Source organism: Gobio gobio, assembly GCF_949357685.1.
Source record: "Gobio gobio genome assembly, chromosome: 21".
Lineage (NCBI taxonomy): Eukaryota > Metazoa > Chordata > Actinopteri > Cypriniformes > Gobionidae > Gobio > Gobio gobio.
In genome coordinates, this window is record NC_137117.1 from 14,568,785 (window position 1) to 14,589,932 (window position 21,148).

The following is a 21,148-nucleotide window of genomic DNA, read 5'->3' on the forward strand; positions in this document are numbered from 1 at the left end:
AATTGTCCAAAATGCTGAAGCATTAAGAGTTCCTTTCACTGGAACTAAGGGGCCAAGCCCAACCTCTGAAAAACAACCCCAGACCATAACCCCCCTCCACCAAACTTTACACTTGGCACAATGCAGTCAGGCAAGTACCGTTCTCCTGGCAACCGCCCAACCCTGACTCGTTCATCGGATTGTCAGACAGAGAAGTGTGATTGGTCACTCCAGAGAACACGTCTCCTCTGCTCTAGAGTCCAGTGGTGGCGTGCTTTACCCCACTGCATCCGACACTTTGCATTGCACTTGGTGCTGTAAGGCTTGGATGAGCTGCTCGGCCATGGAAATCCATTCCATGAATCTCTACGCACAGTTCTTGAGCTAATCTGAAGGCCACATGAAGTTTGGAGGTCTGTAGCTATTGACTCTGCAGAAAGTTGGAGACTTCTGCGCACTGTGCACCTCAGCATGCGTTGAACCCACTCTGTGATTTTACGTGGCCTATCACTCCGTGGCTGAGTTGCTGTTGTTCCCAATTGCTTCCACTTTGTTATAATACCACTAACAGTTGACCGTAGAAAAAACGTATAATAGATTTAGGGGACCCGTGGTGTATGTAGATAGAAATGGTTCATTCTAAGGTAATAAAACATAACGGTTCATTAAGTAAGGTCTTTATACACCACCGAAAATATAGTTATGTATATTATATTGCATTTCTATCAGTAGATCTTCATAAATAGTACACACACCACCTTTAATGTTCAACAGAAGAAATAAACTCATTTAGGTTTGGAACAACTTCCAAAGGGTGAAAACAGAATTTTCATAATGTCAGAAAACATTAGTCTTTGGGTCTTCCCCTTTTGCTTTAATGACAGCAGAACTGCTGGTGATCATGTCCTCGTGCTTGATGTTTCAAAGAGCATTTTGTGCTTCAATGGAAGCAGGAACATCTTAAATACTTCTTAATTTTTACATTTTTAAAAATCTCAATTTTTTTTAAAAGTTTACATTACATTTGAAACCATAGGTTTTTAAAGGGGTCTCAAACTTCTAGACTTTCTCTGCAGGTTTGTTGATTGGATTATCTGATCTTCACAACCTGTTAAACTGATCAATTAAAGCTTGTCATCAAGCATACAGAGATTTTTTTCTTTTATGTACTCATGAACCCTGGATTTGATCAGTCCTCAGCTCAAGACTGTAAAATAAATCCTAAAGTGAAGTAACATCTAAATACAAAACATATGTACAATGGATTGCTGTGGACTGTAGGCAAATGGTAGGCTTATGTTTAATGACAAGGAAATTAGAGTTTGATTTCTAAGGCAAATATTCAGCAAACATTGGTATATGGGATGCATTAATTAATTACTCAGTATATTACACTGGCGGTTTGGAATCATTAAGAATTTTTAATGTTTTGAAAGAAGTCTCTTATGCTCACCAAGACTGCCTTTATTTTGATGAAAAATACCGTAAAAACAGAAATATTGTGAAATATTATTACAATTTAAAATAATTGTTTTAAAATGTAAGTTTTTCCTGTGATCAAAGCTGAATTTTCAGCATCATTACTCCAGTCTTCAGTGTTACATGATCCTTCAGAAATCATTCTAATATAATGATTTGATGCTCAAGAAATATTTATCATTATCAATGCAGTTGTGCTGCTTCATATTTTTTGTGGAAACTGTGATACACTTTCATTTAAAAGTTTGGACTTTTGGACTAGAAGTTACTTTTATTCAACAACGTCTCATTAAACTGATTCAAGTGACAGTAAAGATATTTATAATGTTACAAAAGATTTCAAATAAAAGCCGTTCATTTGAACTTTTATTAATCAAAGAACCCTGGGGGAAAAAAACGTGTCACAGTTTTCCACAAACAAATTAAGCAGCAACAATGATGATAATAAGAACCATTAAAAATAATTGAGCACATTACAAACGTTATTTTAAAATGTAATAATATTTCACAATATTGCTGCTTTTACTTTTACAGTATTTTTGATCAAATAAATGCAGCCTTGCATGATGAGAATGACACTAAAATATTAATTATTCCAAACTTATAGAAATAATAATTTGATTAACAGACTCTTAATTGATTAACAGATTCTGACAACAATTCTCTTGTTTTTAGACTATTTGGAAAATAGAGGAATACTAATTGACATGAAAAAAAATACTATCTTTGAAAACAGCAGCAAATATCAAGTTTACTGTATCAATTCTGTAATGTATACACACTATACAATCTATACTTATATTCTTGGTACACCCTTTTTCTTGATTGTTTTATCATAAATTACCAATCTTGACCTTTAAGATATTTTTCTAGACGTAATATTAATTCTTTTCATTGCACGAGCATAAATATACAGTATATGGTGATTGTCTCCCACGGGCCCAGTCAGGCCGTTTTATTCATTCTCCATTCCCCGGACTACCCTTTGGCAGTAAATGCAACTCTTTGATTCACACGTGGCTGTTTGAGCTGAGGAATCCTCTCGCTTTGCCAAATTGCACTGTAAACCCTTTGACATCTCATGAAATAAATGTAAAACAAAACACTAATATGTACAGTGCACCGCGCTTTTCCTATTCAACAGAAAGCATGACAACGAACAAAGGAGTAGATCAGCAGAGGGTGAGATTCTGTCATGTAAGCGCCGTTCATGAATACAGAGTCACATTGTAAATGTACACACTGGGGGCGAAAAGCAAATTCCCTTGTGGTCACATGTGAACTTGATCTGCCAGCATGAAAGGAATTCTTGCGACATGCTAACAGTGGAAAAGGTTGCACAGAATGCAATGGTGTTATCATTGTATTCACATTTATCGAATTATATTTTGGTCATTGAATGTAGGGCCTAAATGAATGATAGCATTAAAAAAAAGAATCATGAATAGTAGGTTGGGAAAAGGGGGGAAATGTTTTATATTATCTCAATATTTGTCTTTGGGCGTAACACTGTTTACAAAAAGGATGTTCAAGAAGCTTCAAGAACTAGCAACCACAATGAGTTTGTTCAGTCAGGTTGTGTCCACTGTCATTATGTTAACTTAATATTCAACAGCTTGTGTCCTTTCTACTGGCTTGACTGTTTTACTTACAACATTGGACACTCGATCACATCCTTATCCTGAAGCTGAAAGAGATACAAAAATAAAAATAAAAATTCTGTCATCATTTCCTGTCATGCATTTCTTAAAAACATAACAGAAGATATTTCAATATCCTTTAAAGTTCCGTTTTTCATTTGTTAAGCACATTGGACAGTGCACAAGAAACTTAAATTACGTAATCAGATTACTTTTTCAAGTAACTAGTAAAGTAACATTACTTTTAAAATTTACAACAAAATATCTGCATTACTTTTTCAAATAAGTAACACAAGTTGTTTTCCCATTTATTGACTGACAGCTCTTATGTCCCAATGTTGAGAAAATGTTTTAATTGTCTACTGTACACGAGTGAATTTGCATTTCCATCAGGCTGAGGCTTATTATTTCAATTTTGGTGTGAAAGGGTCTTTAAATTTGTCCAAAAAAACCCCCGTTTTTTTGTCATAAAGACAAACAAACAAACCCAGGTGAAAAAAGTAACGTACCGCTTTACTTTTCTTAAAAAGTAACTAAGTAACGCAATTAGTTACTTTTTTAAGGGAGTAACGCAATATTGTAATGCACTACTTTTCAAAGTAACTTTCCACAACACTGACATAGGAAATCCCAAAATACATAAATAAATGTAGTCATCCATTTTAAAATGACTCAAAAATACAACATGAGCAACAAAAAATAACCACAACAAATCTAGACAGGTCAGTTATAGGCCTGGTTTCACAGACAGGGTTTAGATTAAGCCAAGATTAGGCCTTAATTTAATTAGGACATTTAAGTAACTTTTATAAACATGCCATAGAAATAAATAAAAAACATTTCTGGTGTGTGCATCTTGAGACAAAACAATGGCTCTGACATATTATAAGATATATCATTGCAATTTGCTTTAAAACAGCTCAAACATCTATTTTAGTCTGAAAATATAGGCTTAAGCCTCAACTGTGAAACCGGCGGGAAAAGGATGGATTCTTATGAGAATGGTCAAGCTGAAAGTAAGCAGTGTTGGAGAAAGTTACTTTGAAAAGTAATGCATTACAATATTTGTGTTAGGCCTACTCCCTTAAAAGTAACTAATTGCTTTAGTTACTTTTTAAGAAAAGTAAAGTGTTACGTTTCTTTTTTTCACCTGGGTTTGTTTGTTTTTTTTATTACAAAAAAGTTCTATTTTTGGGCAAATGTAAAGACGCTTTTGCACCAAAATATAAATAATAAGCCTCAGACTGAAGGAAATGCCAATTCAAGCGTGTACAGTAGCTAGAGGGCACAGCTCAAACAAAACATTCAGCTGTGCTGCCAGTCTGGATAACATAAGAATAGGACGCAGGAGAAAAGAACGTAACACTTCACCAATAAAAACAAAAAAAATTTAAGTAATTTTTGCTTATGGTTTAACTGAATGATCGAAGGTCAGCAGCAAGTACATTGGTAACTAAAGTGAGATTAAATGCATAAAAATATTTGTTTTAATTTCTGCATTTCACTGATTTTTATGATTTTTTTTGAGCAAATGAGATTAGTAAATGCATGCTTAACTACAATAACAATCATGTTTACACACAATGCCTCTGCACTTCTGTTTTTCTTAACACTCGGACAAGAGAGCTGTCAGTCAATAAATGGGAAAACAAAGTAACTTGCATTACTTAGGACTATTTGAAAAAGTGGCCTAACTCAAGATGGCTTTTAGGGGTAAAACGGTTGGTCGTGGAGTAAATAACAGCTGTAGTTTGAGTTTTCACATCTGAAATACTGAGTGAAAAGATTATTTTCACACAATAAATATTTAAATTCATATTTTTCACTCTTTGATATGTAGTTAAACTATTTAAAATTGTGATATTTTATAGTTTTTTTTCTGGTTCTACATGGTCAAAAATTAGGTAGATAAAAGGTTAATTTAAATAAAACCATGGGACCAAAAAGTACTTTTTACTGTAAAATCATCAAATGTTATGTCTGTGTGGAAATAAATCTACTAACGTTACTGCCCAGAAGATGTCGTTAGAGTTCTGGAAATCCTAACCACAAAGAAACTACGGATAATTTCAAGAAAACTTTTACAATTTCGTTTACGTCAGTTACTACAGTCAATCATTATGTTTCATTCTCCCTCTGTCAAAAGTACCAAATTTTTGAAAATGGTAACAGAAGCCCGCAATAAACTCATGAATACCCACGTGCTCCATTCCGCCGCCGTTCACGCGCGTGCACGCGGTCCGTTTCCTGTTCAAGATGGCAGCCACCATGAAGAAAGGAGTGGTAACTTATGTGTTCACATAAACTGCTTCTGTCTAGATTCAAGTAGTATTTTTGCGCGAGCTCAGTAACGTGTTGGTGATACAGATATATCTAAAACAGTGCACAAGAGAGTTAGTTGTGGGACGCTGGAGAGGATTGATTTTCATCAGCTATACGGCTAACGTCAAATTATTCACGATTGTCTGGCATTGACATTAATTCTTATTATTTATGTTTAACGTTACCGTTCTGCTGTACATTTTCTTTTAGCTCATATGCTATTGTTTTAGGTCATAAGTAAATATCTGCGCATGACACTTTATGCTTATATCATAAGGTTATGCTGTATTATCTTGGTCTTTATTTGAAAATATAGATATTCCTAGATAGAAATACATAGAATCGTACACAGACACACACCAAGCTACTGTATTATATGACGTGGAATTACATCATATAAGTTTAATGTCATTATTTAATGTTTTATAGTGTGATTTAATGTCACTTCATATGTTTACAAATGCAGCATACAACGAAAACGATATTTTTGAGTGCTTTATGTAGACTTTATAAAAGTGTATTTTAATATAGAGAGCAAAAGGTTTTGCTTATATTGGAATTAATGGACTTAATGCACAGTTTTGATTACAAATATTGCTTGAATCATAACAGGCAGCTGAAGATGTCAATGTTACATTTGAAGACCAGCAAAAAATAAACAAGTTTGCCAGAAATACAAATCGGATGTCTGAACTGAAAGATGAAATCGAGGCCAAAAAGGTAAATAGATGGTTTGATTTTTATACATTTTTTGACTGCATTTTGTTCTGGCAGATGCTGATCTTTTTTCCTCTTTTTTTTTTGTAGAAATCCTTACAGAATTTAGAGGATGCCAGTGATGACCTCATGATGTGTGAGGATGATGCAATGCTGATCCCGTATCAGATCGGAGACGTGTTCATCAGTCACTCTCAAGAAGAGACGCAGGAAATGCTGGAGGCAGCAAAGGTGACGTGACCCAAACCAAACCATGAGCCTTTATTCGAGCTGTGCATGTTTTTATGTCTCCCAGAGAGCTAGTCCGGACACTCTTTAAAACCTTGGAGGTGTTGTAGCCTAGTGGATAAAGATCTGGGGACGTATTCACAAAACATTTTATCTTGCCACTAAGAATTCTCCTAAATAGCAGTAAAAGTTTTTAGTTAAGAGTTTCCTTTTAAAACCTATTCACAAAGCTTTTACATTATATGATCACGCTCTTATTCATGCAAACGCTTTTAAACCATTCAAGCGCGACAAGACAAAAGAGAACGCGCTGTCTGTGAATGTCCTGACAGACACACACGACACACACAAAGACAGAATTAATTGAGTTCGCTTTCGTGCTTGAACGAACAATAACACAGAATTATGCCAAAATGCCCGTTTTGTTGAGTATTCTCATAAGAGGAATCTTAAATGAGCTGAATAGCGTCTTAAAGGAACTTGAGTTGTGACAAAATGAGATGCGTGTCAGAGCCGCGTCATGTTCGGCAGGGGCAGATCTTAAAGTCACAGCAGACACTAATGCTGTGTCAATAATGTAAATAAAAGAACAAAGGTAATAGGGAAAATTGTAGCTTTAATGAGGATTCATCTATATTTAATTTATTATTTATGCAGTGCGACTGTTTAATAACTTTATTCAATGTCTGTATATTTCCTACCTGTTAGACAGGAAGGCCACAGGTAAATTACATTTCTTTATGTGAAGATTGAGTTCACTTAAATAGTTATTTTTTTAAAGCCTAATAAATGTTGAAATTTATATAGCTTTCAATTATACTGTAATGTTGAATGTCTATTATTAATGGTTAAAAAAAAATATTTCAGAGACATTAGTAGCAGTATCAGTGATACTGGCCTTCATTCATAAAAAGATGCATTACAACAAATGTTTCAAATATACTGTCTTTAAGTTGTTTCTATATTAATATGGAGAATAATTGAAATTATTACAGTATAAAAATATAACAAAACTGGGATATTTTTAAATATCAAAATATAAAATTAAGTAGTTTTTTTTACATTAATTTGAAGAATAACTATTCTTAATATTACTAAATAATATAAAGGCACACAAACACAGCTGACTTACCTAGTTACCTCGACAGTTACGGGGTAATACTCTTGGTTTGTTCTGAATTCCAAATTCTGAGCCCTCGATCCCCTTGGACGGCATGCCAAATACCTTATTTCACTCTTTTACTTGATTTGATCATTTGTAAGGTCCACGAGCCGGAACTTGAACTCTGATGATCCGAGCTGCCCACAAGGCTATCAGCGGCAACGACAGTACAGGACATTATTTTCAACTTGACTGCAATGTTTTATTCTTCATCATTCAATGCATATATTGCCAGTCATGTCTTTGCAGATTAAAATCTATGTCAAAATATTTATTGCATTTTTAAAGGGAATAGGCTCAGCACCCGGCTCTATCACCTATTGCCTTAATGTTAGTGTGTTTTGGCAGATTGCTGAGGCAGATTGCCAGCAACTGCCATTTTAGGATTGTTTTTGATTTGGTCTTGGTGACTTAGAAGTCATCTTGACTACCCCTAACTTTTCCTAGTTTTGGCGCTAAAATGCTTTGTGAAATACTCTTAAAGCAAAAATTTAGGAGCCCTAAAATTAGGACTGGCATGGCATTATTTTTAAGAGTTTCTCCTAAATCAGCAAGATAGGAGCTACTTTTGGCCTTAAGATGTTTTGTGAATATGGCCCCTGGTCTGCAAAGGTTATAGGTTCAAATCTCATGAGAGTCGATTCAATGAACTACAAGCATTGTGTCTTCGAAAAGACTAAAGGCCTGTTCACACAAGGATATAGTTCTAAAAATCGTTCTTAATATTAAAGAATATCAGAGTCCTCAGAATCACTTTCAGAACGATTTTTCCAGCTGATGAATGATAAAAACATTGACAGCCAATCAGAATCCATCCTGCATTAAAGAGCTCAAGCATTTAAAGTGACAGACAAGCACGTGCTTAAAATAAACAGAATGATATCCTCCGCTGGTGTGGATGCTAATATAGTTATCTTTATAGTTATCGTTCTTGGTGTGAATGGGCCTTTAAACTCAGGTTCTTGCTGACCACGAAACTCTATTATGTTTTTTCATAAAAAATATTTTTAATTTTGCGTTGCATACTTGCAACCTAACACATTTTTCAGAGTTGTTAGAAGATATTTTCTTTATTGCACTTTTTGCATCTTTTGCAATCCCTAAAAAAAGTTACCGGCCACCTGGCCTTTTACTTTCTTTGCAAAAACTTGCTGAGTGTTGAATTTGAACCCTGGTTTTACTGCTCAACATTTCCATACTGATATTCTGGTATCCACAGGAAGCTCTGCAGGATGAGATCAAAGTTCTGGAGGGTCGTGTGTCATCCATACAGGGGGTCCTTGGAGATTTGAAGATTCAATTATATGCCAAGTTTGGAAACAACATCAATCTAGAGGCAGAAGAGAGCTGAAACCTCAAGCATGTGGACTTAACCTCAAAGACTCTCAGTCTCCAACAGGATATGATATTTCTACTCTAACAACACGTTCTCGCCCTGTTTACTGTGGTGATGTTTGTTGCATTTCATGTTATGTTTAGTGTTTATCTGAGCGTATTGCATGCAGGTGGTTTTGGGGCTGGGTAAATGAAGCGTCCAGCAAGAGAAAACGAGAGGCACTGATGTAAAAAAAAAATAAAAAAAAGCAAAACATTTATTTATTTCGGTTTCATTTTTTGCATGTGAATGCTTATTATTGGCACGATTGAATAGGCCTAGAATAGTGGTTAACGTTTTAAGCTGGTAATGGAAAGTTTGCAGGTTTAATCCTTTACATTTCAGCTCATAAATACCCATAGTGCCCTTGATACAGGCATTTAACCTCAGGTTATGGTTAGTGTAATAAGTGTACTGTAAGTTGCTTTGGATAAAAGTAAAATTTTAATATTTAAAACTTGCACTACCATTCCAAAAGGTTGGGGTCAGTAAGATTTTTTATTTTTAAATTAATTTTAAATCAACATTTCTATTCAGGTAGCATGCATTAAGTAGATCACATCAAAAGTGACATACATTTATAATGTCACACATTTTGGAGCTTTCTATTATCAAAAAAATCCTTCAATATTAATAATAGTGAGAAATGTTTCTTGAGCAGATAAAAATTTCTTCAAATCAGCATATTGGAATGATTTCTGAAGGATCATGTGATACTAAAGACTGGCGTAATGATGCTGAAAATGTAGCTTTACCATTACAGGAATAAAAATCTGTTTAAATGCTGTATACTTTTAAAGGTGCGGTATGTAGGATTGACAGTGGTTGAAATGGGTACTGCAGTCCAAATTCAAAATATTGGAGATAAGGCCTGTCACAATAATCAATATATCGCCCATTATGTTTACATGATAATGAATGTCACCAACATTTTACTCGATTGTGCTGTCATCTTGTATGTTTTCCGTAATGAAAACAGGCGAAAATGGTTCTCTGGCAGTTCCTTCATACAAAGAGCTGTTATCGACGGCGTTATAGTGTTTTCCTGACAACTGCTGACAGTTTGGAAGAGTAAGGCCAAATGCACTCGATTTCAAAGCCGCAATCACCTGTTCCGGTGCACATATAAATGTCATCGCAGAATGACGAGTGTTAAAGCCGTTTCACAAGGGAAAATGTTTATTTACTATTTATTCACATTTTTTTTATTTTATTTAGGATCATATATTTTTTACCCTTAATTTCCATGATCTAAAGAATTAAAAGGTTGTCATTTGAAAGTGTGTAGGTCTACTTACATTATTATGCTGTTGTATTAAGATTATATATTCAGTGGCATAAAATAGTCTTAAAATGACAATAATATCGTTTATCGCAATTATTTCTGGGACGATATAATCGAGAAACAAAAAGTAGTTATCGTGACAGGCCTATAGACCAATTTACAGCCTACATCAAACTGACGTCACGCAGGTTCAACTGCGCATGTCGGTTGCAAAAGACGATCTGGAATGTTTTATAATGTATGAAACACATTGGTTTAAATCGTGCTTTAAGCTATTCAAATAACAACAGTTGAATGATTTCAGCAAATAAGCAGTTCAATTTGATTAAATGTTTGATTAAATTGCTGACACTGAATGAAAATAATGAAAATTTGAAAGAAATTTGAGAAAGTTTAAGATATTTTTATTTTCAAAATGTAGGCTATATATATAAAAATATGTCTTTAGCCTACGTTTATTTTTTAAAACCCATCGTACCTGAGGTAATGAAAGAATGGGCTATCTCAACTGAACTATCAGGTCAAGCTACTTGATATAAGATTTCTATTCAAATTATTTTCCCTAATTGTGTGCTGTTAGTATCTTACCATTTTATCAATCTGTTGTGTTAGGCGTTCAGCTTTAAGAAAACGTTATCTTCGAGCTGTCAAAACCTCCTGAAGGACAGGAAGAGCGAGCGAATTAGAGGCGCCTGTTTCGCGCCTAAACCAATCAGGTTCCTCGTGCCCTTTCAATACGCCTCTCTACTAGGAAGAGAATACTATAAACACACGGAACATTACAGCAGAGGCAATTACAGAACATAGTCAGATTTTCATTATTGTTTGAGATGTCGATCGCAATCAAATTTATTTATCACATCATAAATATGTCCAGAGAGCGACCATTTGTTTTGCTAAAGTTTACTTATGATTGTACTTATAGCCTACTGACCTAAGGCTATGTTACGTTTCACTGAAACACAGAGGAGAAATGTGTTTATCACTGCCATGCCGCCAGCGACAGGAACACGTTATGTCACGTGGGTTTGATTTTAGAATATTCTTTAAATGTAACGTCCGTAACGTCACGTCCATAACGCAAAATTTAAGTGTTTACAAGAAACAAAGGGGCACGAAATCTTCATCACATTATACATTCATATAAGTTAACATTGCACAGAAACGTTGGACATTTTTGCATCAACACTGTATGTGTAGCATGAACTTATCCTCTAAAACGTTATGGATGTTACTTGGCCCTGGAACTCACCGACACATTTAACAAGAGGCTTATACATTTCTAGAGCTTTACTGTTAAAGCAAGCTAAGTGTACACAATGCATAATCATCCCCTTGTTCATCAGGAAATTGCCAAATAATAACATTTTGTTGAACCATTGAGTCTATACTTTATTGTATTTAACCAAAGTAAACATTTTAAGAATAAGTCTGTTTGTGTGTGGCCAACTTTTTTTTTTCATGGTAAAGATGACCTTTGCATGGAATTGCCCTCTTAATTAAAAGCAAACAAGGAAGAAACGTGTATAATCCCCCGTGAGAGACATAGGCCTAAATGAAGATCAAGGAAAAATAAATAAGAGATTCCATGTCCTGTAGAATAAAATGAGAGTAAGCCTATTGTTAAATTCGTGGAAAATCGGGTAACCAGTTCGCAAAACACAGGCAAAGCTTAAATATGGCTCAACTCACAAAGCCTACCTCTAATTCGGCATGAATTGAATGTTTCCATGGCTGCGATGTAACATTTAATTAAGAACCTATTATTTATTTTGGAAATAAATGTTTGTGCTTCACTCGTGTCATAATATTCACGTAAAACAGCATTCATGATACTACCGCCGGTGATACTCAGCCACCGCGGTGGTGCGGTTGTCACGCACAGCCCTATCACTGGGTGACAAACTATAGTAATATGCGGAAACATTTTGAAAACAACATCTAATAATCTATAATCTTCGTTTCCCCCGCCGCCCCCTCCTCTTCAGACTCTTTTTTTTATGCTTTAGTAAAGTGAAAAAATTACATACAGCACCTTTAAATGAACTATATAACCAGTATGTAACCAGAGCGAATCAGAACGCAGATTTCGGTGCCTCATTACTAGCAAAAAACAAACACTGATGTTAATGGAAGCGGCAATAACAATAATTTCAGACCGTTATAATTTGACGTGTTTTATTCACATCAGATACACATTAGGCCTATATAGTAACTATAGTTTACTCTATTCTTCTCCCAGTTCAGCAACGGTCACTTACTTTTATGTATTTCGTGAGACGAGCATTAATATAACTTACGTGTTAAGTGTTACGTGTATCAGTCACTTGTTCACACATTTACTATTTTCATGGTGAATGGCACACAGTGCACTATATAGGGGATAGGGAACGACTCAGAGTGTAAATTTGCTTTCCATTGGGGTGAATGAAGTCTGGTTTCACGTTAGTGTCACACAAACCACCACAGCTCCGGTCCAGAGACACGATAGCACAGAGCGGATCATATGCGCGAGTCTGCGCAGAAAACAAAACATATCGGACCCATTTGAATTCTGCACAGAATGCTGTATTTTAAAGCGATATGAAGGAGATTATGATGAGAAACGGTTAGAGATTAGGAGGAAACTGCGGCTTTAACGAGCTCAAAGTCAAACTGTGAGATAAACGAAAGGATATTGGCTGTTTTAAAAAAGGGGAGGAGCTGCTTGATATGTCTCTGTCTTCCTGTTTCAGTTGAAATTACGTCAACCCATTGAATAATGCTGCACGTTTCAAGCCACTTCAGTGGGCCTTTAAGTATCTTGCTAATTGCTCATTCCTAACTGTCTGTGAGGAATTAGAGAAGAATTGTCATTCACTGCTTTAGCTCAGTGATTAGATCACTGTTCTTGAAAACCAGGGGTCGCACGTTCGATCCTCGCTGGGGTCTGAGGGTAAATGTGAACATTTAACTCTAAATCTATAGAAATGCAAAAACTTAAAACAGATGCTGCTCTATTACTCAAACTGAATGTTTCCTCATTTGTATTCAAATCTGTAAGCTGTAAAGGACAAAAGTATCTGCTGAATGAAATGTAAATATTACATAGGCCTATAGAATTACGATTAGCATAAATAAATACAAAGGTAATTTATCCCACTATTTCACATATTTGAAACACACTACACTCTAAAAAATGCTGGGTTAAAAATAACCCAAGTTGGGTTGAAAATGGACTAACCCAGCAATTGGGTTGATTTAACCCATCGATTGGGTTAAATGTTTGCTTAAAACAACCCAATTGCTGGGTTAAAACAACCCAATCGCTGGGTTAAACAAAACCAAATTGCTGGGTTAGTCCATTTTCAACCCAACTTGGGTTATTTTTAACCAAGCATTTTTTAGAGAGTACTTATTCATATGAAAAAGTTATTCATATGTTGTGCAGGGCATTAAAAAACACATTGGTTGTACTCTAGTAGTTTATATTTTAGTGTGTAAACAAAAAGCCACATTGAGCATTAAAAAGCTGTGACCCTCTATTTTCTAGAGAAGACTATTTAATCAGACCCGCTTGATATATTCTTCACACACATGGTGTATTCCGTTACAGTAAGTATAATTATTACCCCCTCTAATTGGATTATTATAGAGTAAACATAGTCACTACACGGTGGCAGAACTGTGCTAATTGGCCCAGAAGAAGTGGTGGTGATTTCTTCATTCGCATAATGAAATGTTGGCCTGGTCCCTGCTGGAGCAGGAGTGATTGTACTGGCCTAATTAAAGCCAGTGTGTGAGTGTCAGATAAAGAAAATGGAGTTTGAGGCTTTGGTGGCCGAACCCTGGAAAATCCAGATCTCAATGAACTAGTTCCTCTGTCCGGTGGGCAAAAAGAGAAGCTCTGTCCACTCTCATTCTGCATTAGTGCAGCCTGTTAATGCTCAGAGACGAGAGGACTCATTACCCACTTCTTCCTTTCTTCATTGCTTTCCTTTATTTCATTCTTTCCCATCTTTCTTCAGTTATTTCCTTCCCTTTCTTCCTCTCCCCTTCCTTCTTCCTTGTCCTGTTTCCTTCTTCATTTCCTCATTTTCTTTATTCCTTAATTTTCTGCTCTTCTTTCTTTCGTCCTTCCTTCATGTCATCCATGTATTTTCTTCCTTTCCTCTTTTCATTCTTCCTTTCTTTTCACACTTCCTATTCTTGTTTCCCTTCCTTCTTCCCTCAATCTCTTAGCTTTCTTCCTTCCTTCCTTCATTTCCATTATAAATCATATTCTTGGTTTCCTTATTCCTTAATTTTGTGCTGCCCTTTGTTCCTTCCCTCTTTTCACCTTTCTGCATTGCTTCCCTTTTCCCTTAATATCCTTCATTTTCTTCATTCATATGTTCCTTCATTCTCTTTAATTTTATTTCTTCCCCTCTTCCTTTCGTTTCTTATTTCTTTATTTCCTGCCCTCTTCCTTCTTCCCAAGATTCAAGATTCAAGATTCAAGAGTTTTATTTGTCACATACACAGTTATATACACAATATACAACTGGCAGTGAAATGTAAACAGGTCCGCTCCATGGACAGTGCAAATAACAGTTACAAGAAATTAAAATAGAAATAGAATAAAATTAGAATAAAAAGTATTAACATAAGTAGAATTATAAATAAATCAAGTAAAAGATAAAAATAGGAAATAAGATAAAAATTAAAATATAAAAATTAAAATATAAAAATATAAAAAAATAAGTGGATATGATAAGTGAGATAAACTGTAGACTTAGAAATAAGTGGTTAACATAAATATATATATATGTATATATAAAGAAGTATAATGTGCAAGGTTTATTACAGGTTGTTACGCAGTAACAATAGGAAAGTAAAGTAAAGTGCAGTGCAATGGCAGTATGTGGATGTTAATGTTTAAACTGGATGTTTATGTGTGTGCGGGGGTGAAGTGAAGTCACGTGACTGAGTTCAGGAGTCTGATGGCCTGGGGGCTTTATAATTTTATAAATTTTTATAATTTTTATAAATATATTTTTATAAATATAATTTTTCTCTTTCTTCCCTCACTGCATTCTGTCATTCCTTCTCCATTTCTGCTATTTTCCTTCTTTTTCTTCCTTTAATTTCTCTTTTTCTTCCTATTCTTGTTGCCTCATTCCTTAATTTTCTGCTCTGCTTTCTTCCTTCCTTCCTCCCTCCTTTCTGCCCTATTTCCTTCCTTCATTCATGTGTTCTCTTCCTTACCTCCCTTCTTCATTTCCTTTCCTCGTTCTTTTCTTTTTTCTCTTCCTCCCCTCATTGTCTTTCTTCCTTCATTTCCTTGTTTCCTTATTCCTTAATTTTCTGCTTCGTTCCTTCCTTCTTTTATCCTTTCTGCATTGCTTCCATATTCCCTTAATATCTATTTCCTTCCTTCCCTTTCTTTATTCATATCCTATGTTCCTTCATTCTCTTGAATTATTTTCTTTCTTCCCTTCTTCCTTTCTTGTTTCTTAATTCTTCATTTCCTGCTCTCTCTTCCTTCTTCCCTCACTACGTTCCTTCATTCCTCCTGCATTTCTGATATATTTCCTTCTTTTTCTTCCTTCATTTCCTTTCCTTCTTCCTTTCCCCCTTTCTTCATTCATGTCCTTTCTTCTTTCTTTCATTCATTCCTTTCTTCCTTCTCTTTCTTCCCTTATTCATCCCTTCCTTACTTTCATTGTCTTTTTTCTTGATCCTACTTTGCCTCTTGCATCATGTCTTTTAATGATTATTCTTAAGTGTTTGTTATTTGTGTTAGTTTCAGTAAACACTCCATGTCTCTGAGCTGTTGTTATGAGCGTCAGTGCTCGAGTGATAGCCATCATTTTAAATTACACTGTATGAGCCTTTTGCAGTTTAATCAAACATGCTTAACTCAAGAGTGTTATTTGTGCAACTATATATATTTTTTTGTGCTTTTTTTGTATCATCCTTTTTTATAGATATGAACTAGATTTGTATATTTTCGGAAGAAATGTGAGTTGTGCTTGTCCATGCTGGGGCCATGTTATGTAGATGGTTGCCATGACATTGCTATGATGTTTCTATTGTTTTTAAAGGGTTAGTTCACCCAAAAATGAAAATTAGCCCATGATTTACTGACCCTCAAGTCATCCTAGGTGTATATAACATTCTTCTTTCAGACGAATACAATCTGAGTTATATTAAAAAATGTCCTGGCTAATCCGATGTACTTTTATGGACTTCAAAACAGAAACAGCCATTCACTCCCATTATAAAGCTTGGAATAGCCAGGACATTTTTAAAGGTCCTGTTCTTTGTAATCCCATTTTTCAAAATTTAGTTAGTGTGTAATGTTGCTGTTAGAGCATAAATAATACCTGTAAAATTATAAAGCTCAAAGTTCAATGCCAAGCGAGATATTTTATTTAACAGAAGTTCCCTTTCAAAGCCTACAGCGAACGGCCGGTTTGGACTACATCCCTGTACATCCTGCTTTAACAGTTTGTTGACTAACCTCCGCCCACAAGAATACGCAAAAAAGGGGGCGTGGTCTTGTTGCTCTCCCACTTGGAGAAGAGGAAGTGTTGCGTTTGTAGAGTGTGTTTGTCGCCATGTCGTCGAGACGCTGTTATTTTCATCCCGGGTCTGATTCCGGCTCAAATTGATACGGTAATATAGACATGTTTACAATAACATTGAGCGCATGCATCTCCCCGTTATGGTAAGAGGCGTGACCTTTCCGGTAACGTGCGCTAAGCTGCTGTCGAATCACAACACGGGAACCGCTGGCACAATCAGAACTCGTTACGTATTTCTGAAGGAGGGACTTCATAGAACAAGGAAATCATCAGGCCGTTTTTAGGACAGTGAAAACAGTGGTATACAGATAAGTAAATAGTTTTTTTACACGCGGAACATGAACACATGTTATATTGCACACTGTAAACACAATCAAAGCTTCAAAAACACAGGAAACGGGACCTTTAATATAACTCTGATTGTATTCGTCTGAAAGAAGAAAGTCATATACACCTAGGATGACTTGAGGGTGAGTATATCATGGGCTAATTTTCCTTTTTGTTGTAATAGTGTAATTTAGACCATGGTGCTAGGTGGCTTCTTACTGGCTTATTACTAGTATCTAATATTCTGGTTTCTAAATTCAAGTCTCTTCAATGTTAGTCTATTGGACTTTTTGCCCATTTTAGCATCTACACTCTTAAAAATGAAGTTTCTTTATTGGCATCAATAGTTCCATGAAGAACCTTTAACATCCATTGATGCTTTCCACGGCACAAAAGCTTCAGATTATTACAATTTATCACACTAAGAAAAAAAAAAACCCCTGAAAGGTTATTACACAAATAGGTTATTATGGTTCTTCTAGTAATTTCCACTAAAACAGGCGTGACATATCGAACAGCTCCTCCCCTTTTTCTAAACAGCCAATAGCGTTTAGTTTATATCACAGCTCGACCAGAGCCGTTGAGCTCGATAAAGCAGCAGTTACCCCTCCTAATCTCCTCCATATCGCTTTAAATATAGCACACAGAATTTAAATAGGTCCCATATATTTTGTGGTCTGCGCATATGATCCACTCTGTGCTCTCGTGTCTCTGGACCGGAGCTGCAAAGGTTCACATGACACTGACGAGAAACCAGACTTCATTCGTCCCAAATGAAAGCATATTTACACTGTCTGAATCGTTCCATATCCCCAATATAGTGCACTGTGTGCCATTCACCATGTAGAAAATAGTAAATGTGTGAATGAGTGACCGATTTCAGCCGCAGGCCCGCAGCGTCAATTTATAATGTAGGGGACGGGGCTTTAGATTCTAGAGAACATTTGATTGGACAGAAAATCTGATGAGAAGATGTGCAGCGTGATGTCATCAAAATTTTTAACGCTTATATCTTCTAAATGGGAATTTTGGCACTGTTTTGGCGCACACTAGCTTATAGATAACATGACGGCTAACATATTCATACTTAAAGCCAAAAAACTTCCATTTTGATTTCATGGGGACTTTAACTCCTGTCATAAACATACATTTAAAGGTCCCATGGCATGGCATTTTTCTATTATTTTATAGTGTTTCCTGAGGTGTACTTATTTTGTTAGTATGATTTTTTCATCATAAAATGTCATAATTTAGAAATAAAAGGCATTTTGTCTATACTGCTGTTTGCCCTGTGGCTGAATGCCCTGTTTCAAGAGGCGTGTCTGCTGTGAGACTTCAGTAAAAACGCCCACTGTTGTGATTGGCTGACATCTTTGCATTTGAAATGAGCGGAGGGGGCGTGGTTTAACGAGGTCTACGTAGCACGAGCTGCTGCCAGAGAGACGGATGGACCTGAGTTCACTTCTCGTCAGTTCTCTCAGCATGTCTCAGTTCAGGGTGAACTGTTGTAGTTACTAGAATATACTTCAGGTTATTAGTTTATTTCTTGTCGGAGGGGCTATCACTCATGTCAGAAAGTTAGTAACTTTAGTAAATTATGGATCAGCGCTGACTCGAGACGCGAACCGTTTAGAACGATTCAGTCCGATTTGGTGAATTGGTTCGGTTCACTAAAAAGAACCGATTCAAAAGAATGATTCGTTCGCGAACCGGACATCACGGAGACGGAGCGATTGCTAACAAAGTTATTTATAGTAACTACTGAGTTGTGAGAGCGCTGTCTGTCAGCGCAAGTTTATTGTGTTTGTATCTGAGAGTTCTGAATAAACACGAGTCCCAGTCACGCCGAGTCCGTCTTCATCATTATTCTACCAACTTTGTAACACATGCAATGTACCATTACAGCGAGATGAACGAGTTAGTAAGTTTGATTAAAGCATTATTTCTAGATATGTTCCAATCATATGAAAAGCGTCAGTGACGCGCATTGAGTAACTTACACAGCGCAAACAAAGACACAACAGCAGTAATCGAATGTAATCCAGTTTATTGTGGGGAAAGCTGGCTAGCCTAGCCGGATACCCTCACGCTTACCCCCCTTCTGCTTAATCTCACGCCGCGTTTGGTGCCTCCGCTTTGGGCCAGATGCAGTACTGGGGGTCGGGGATGTTGAAGGCCGAGCTTCGGCGTGCGTGAGGTTTTGGTGCCTCCGCTTTGGGCCAGATGCAGTACTGGGGGTCGGGGATGTTGAAGGCCGAGCTTTGGCGTGCGTGAGGTTTATCTCTAAAGATGTGGCTCTGCCGATGTTAAGCAGAAACTCCCGACTGTATGCACATTTAAGAACAGATAGACGCGACGAGGACGTACAAAAACACTGACTCACAAGATAGAAAACACGAAAACACTGTTCTGTCGGGAGAGAGAGAAGCCGCAGTGTGTGCATGAATAATAAATAATTAGCTACACATAAGAAATCACTGATCACAGATCAGAAGGAACTGAAAAAAGACTTCTGTTTTCATTTGTACATCCAAAAACTGAGAAACTGCCAGCATTCACTTGTTCACAAGTAATGATCTCTTGAGCGTTTGCATGGGCGTGCCAGATTCTCTGGGTGGAGGAAAGGGAGGAAACCGTTCCTGCTTGGACGTCAAACCAGGAGACTTCAGGATTGGCTCGTCTGGGCTGTCATTTTCTCAAAGGCAGAGAAAGACAGCCAGAACTCGGTTTTACACCGATCAACATTTCTATCCACTTGGGGACAATATTCAGGCTAGGGGAACTCATATTAATGTTGAAAAACCTCATAAAATGAAAATTTCATGCCATGGGACCTTTAAAACTGTGCACTTTGATTTTTGTATGTTTGGTCCTCTATACTTTATTGCTGTTGTTAAGGTGACTTTAGGCATTTTCAAGGCCACATCAGTTGCACCATTAAATGCCAAACATGACTTTTAGAGGGACTTAAGAATGTGTAATAACAAACTTTGCTGTAATGCATGAGGATCCATGGTTTAAAATGCACCTCCACAATCTTTCCACTAGGAGTCTCTATTCCTCAAGTCATTTCATTCCAGGCACATTACTTTTAGACACTTCTTCCCGATGTTCCCATCGGATCGTCTATGGGGGTTGCATCGAAAGAACACCACCCCCAAATCAAGCTTTTTTGATTGAATCTCTCATTCTAACAAGCTGCTGAAAACGTGTCTTGTTTATACATTTTGATCACTGTGCAGCGTTATTGCCTACAAAACAGATGGCAAACACACGGTATGCTGTGCCGCCCATGGGAGAAGAACCACAAATCTGTCTCCTGGTACTCTCTTTTCCTCCGGGGAGTTCATAGCCATTGCACAGTGTCTCCCTTGACTATAAAACTGAACAGAGATGTATCACACTTGCTCCTGTTCCTGTCAGATGTAATCTCAATGTATTGCCAAGGAACAAACATCACAAATTTTTTATGCTTTTTCTTAATGCTGCATGCCGCTACTTGTGGATTATTTAGCAGTAAGAGAATTGGTGTGCTTTCTCAGTGCTGCCTTCCGTCCTTGTGGACCGAGTATATTGTATTGCTCATTTTGAAATGAAATGGTTTAGAACAGACTAGAGCTGCAACTAACGATTATTTTTTCTGTCGACTAATCTAACGATTATTTTTCCAGATTAGTCTTATTATTCTTTTTTACTGATTATTGTATTTCAAAGAGGGTAGTGAATTTGTATATTATTTTAACATGAAATCATGAATGATGACAATATTAATTGTATTTCAGGAAGGGTAGTGTACATAGTTTGCCATTTTATAATGAAATATATGAACACAAGAAGCTTTTTAAACATAATATATAATGATACTATTCATCATAAAATGTATACAGAGTAGGCCTAATTAGGAAAAGTTGTTTACTATAGTAGTTGAGTATGATTTACTTATTGATTTGTGTCAATAGTAAACGAAAATGCACTTGTATTTATCTGCAAAAGGTTCACATACAGGAGCTTTCAGCATAGTTTTAATGTAGTCGTCTATTTTGAAGATACATGTGCATAAACAACGACTAAAGCTGCCAGAAGTTT

The 21,148-nt window shown here is 36.3% G+C and overlaps 1 protein-coding gene and 1 long non-coding RNA gene across 3 annotated transcripts in view; one reads left to right on the plus strand and one right to left on the minus strand.

Annotated features, from left to right (window-relative positions):
* Positions 1 to 986: 986 nt before the first annotated feature.
* LOC307117522 overlaps positions 987 to 21,148 on the minus strand; it is a 128,239-nt gene continuing 108,077 nt past the window's right edge. The window contains exon 5 of one of the 2 annotated variants that reach the window (XR_013815445.1): positions 987 to 3,145. This is a non-coding gene — a long non-coding RNA (uncharacterized lncRNA). The remainder of the gene's footprint in view (positions 3,146 to 21,148) is intronic. The other variant, XR_013815446.1, reaches the window with a different exon arrangement.
* Positions 5,343 to 9,091, plus strand: pfdn4 (prefoldin subunit 4). The gene is made up of 4 exons (XM_079802412.1): positions 5,343 to 5,381; positions 6,033 to 6,140; positions 6,228 to 6,368; positions 8,747 to 9,091. Exons 1-4 carry the CDS (start codon positions 5,355 to 5,357, stop codon positions 8,876 to 8,878), a joined length of 408 nt encoding a protein of 135 aa, XP_079658538.1. The 5' UTR covers positions 5,343 to 5,354; the 3' UTR covers positions 8,879 to 9,091.

Excerpts from the sequence above, each read along its gene's own strand:
- pfdn4 (XM_079802412.1), top strand. The coding sequence starts at position 5,355 with ATGGCAGCCACCATGAAGAAAGGAGTG. Across the intron at positions 5,382-6,032 it reads CCACCATGAAGAAAGGAGTG|GCAGCTGAAGATGTCAATGT; the intron begins GTAACTTATGTG and ends GAATCATAACAG. Across the intron at positions 6,369-8,746 it reads AAATGCTGGAGGCAGCAAAG|GAAGCTCTGCAGGATGAGAT; the intron begins GTGACGTGACCC and ends TGGTATCCACAG.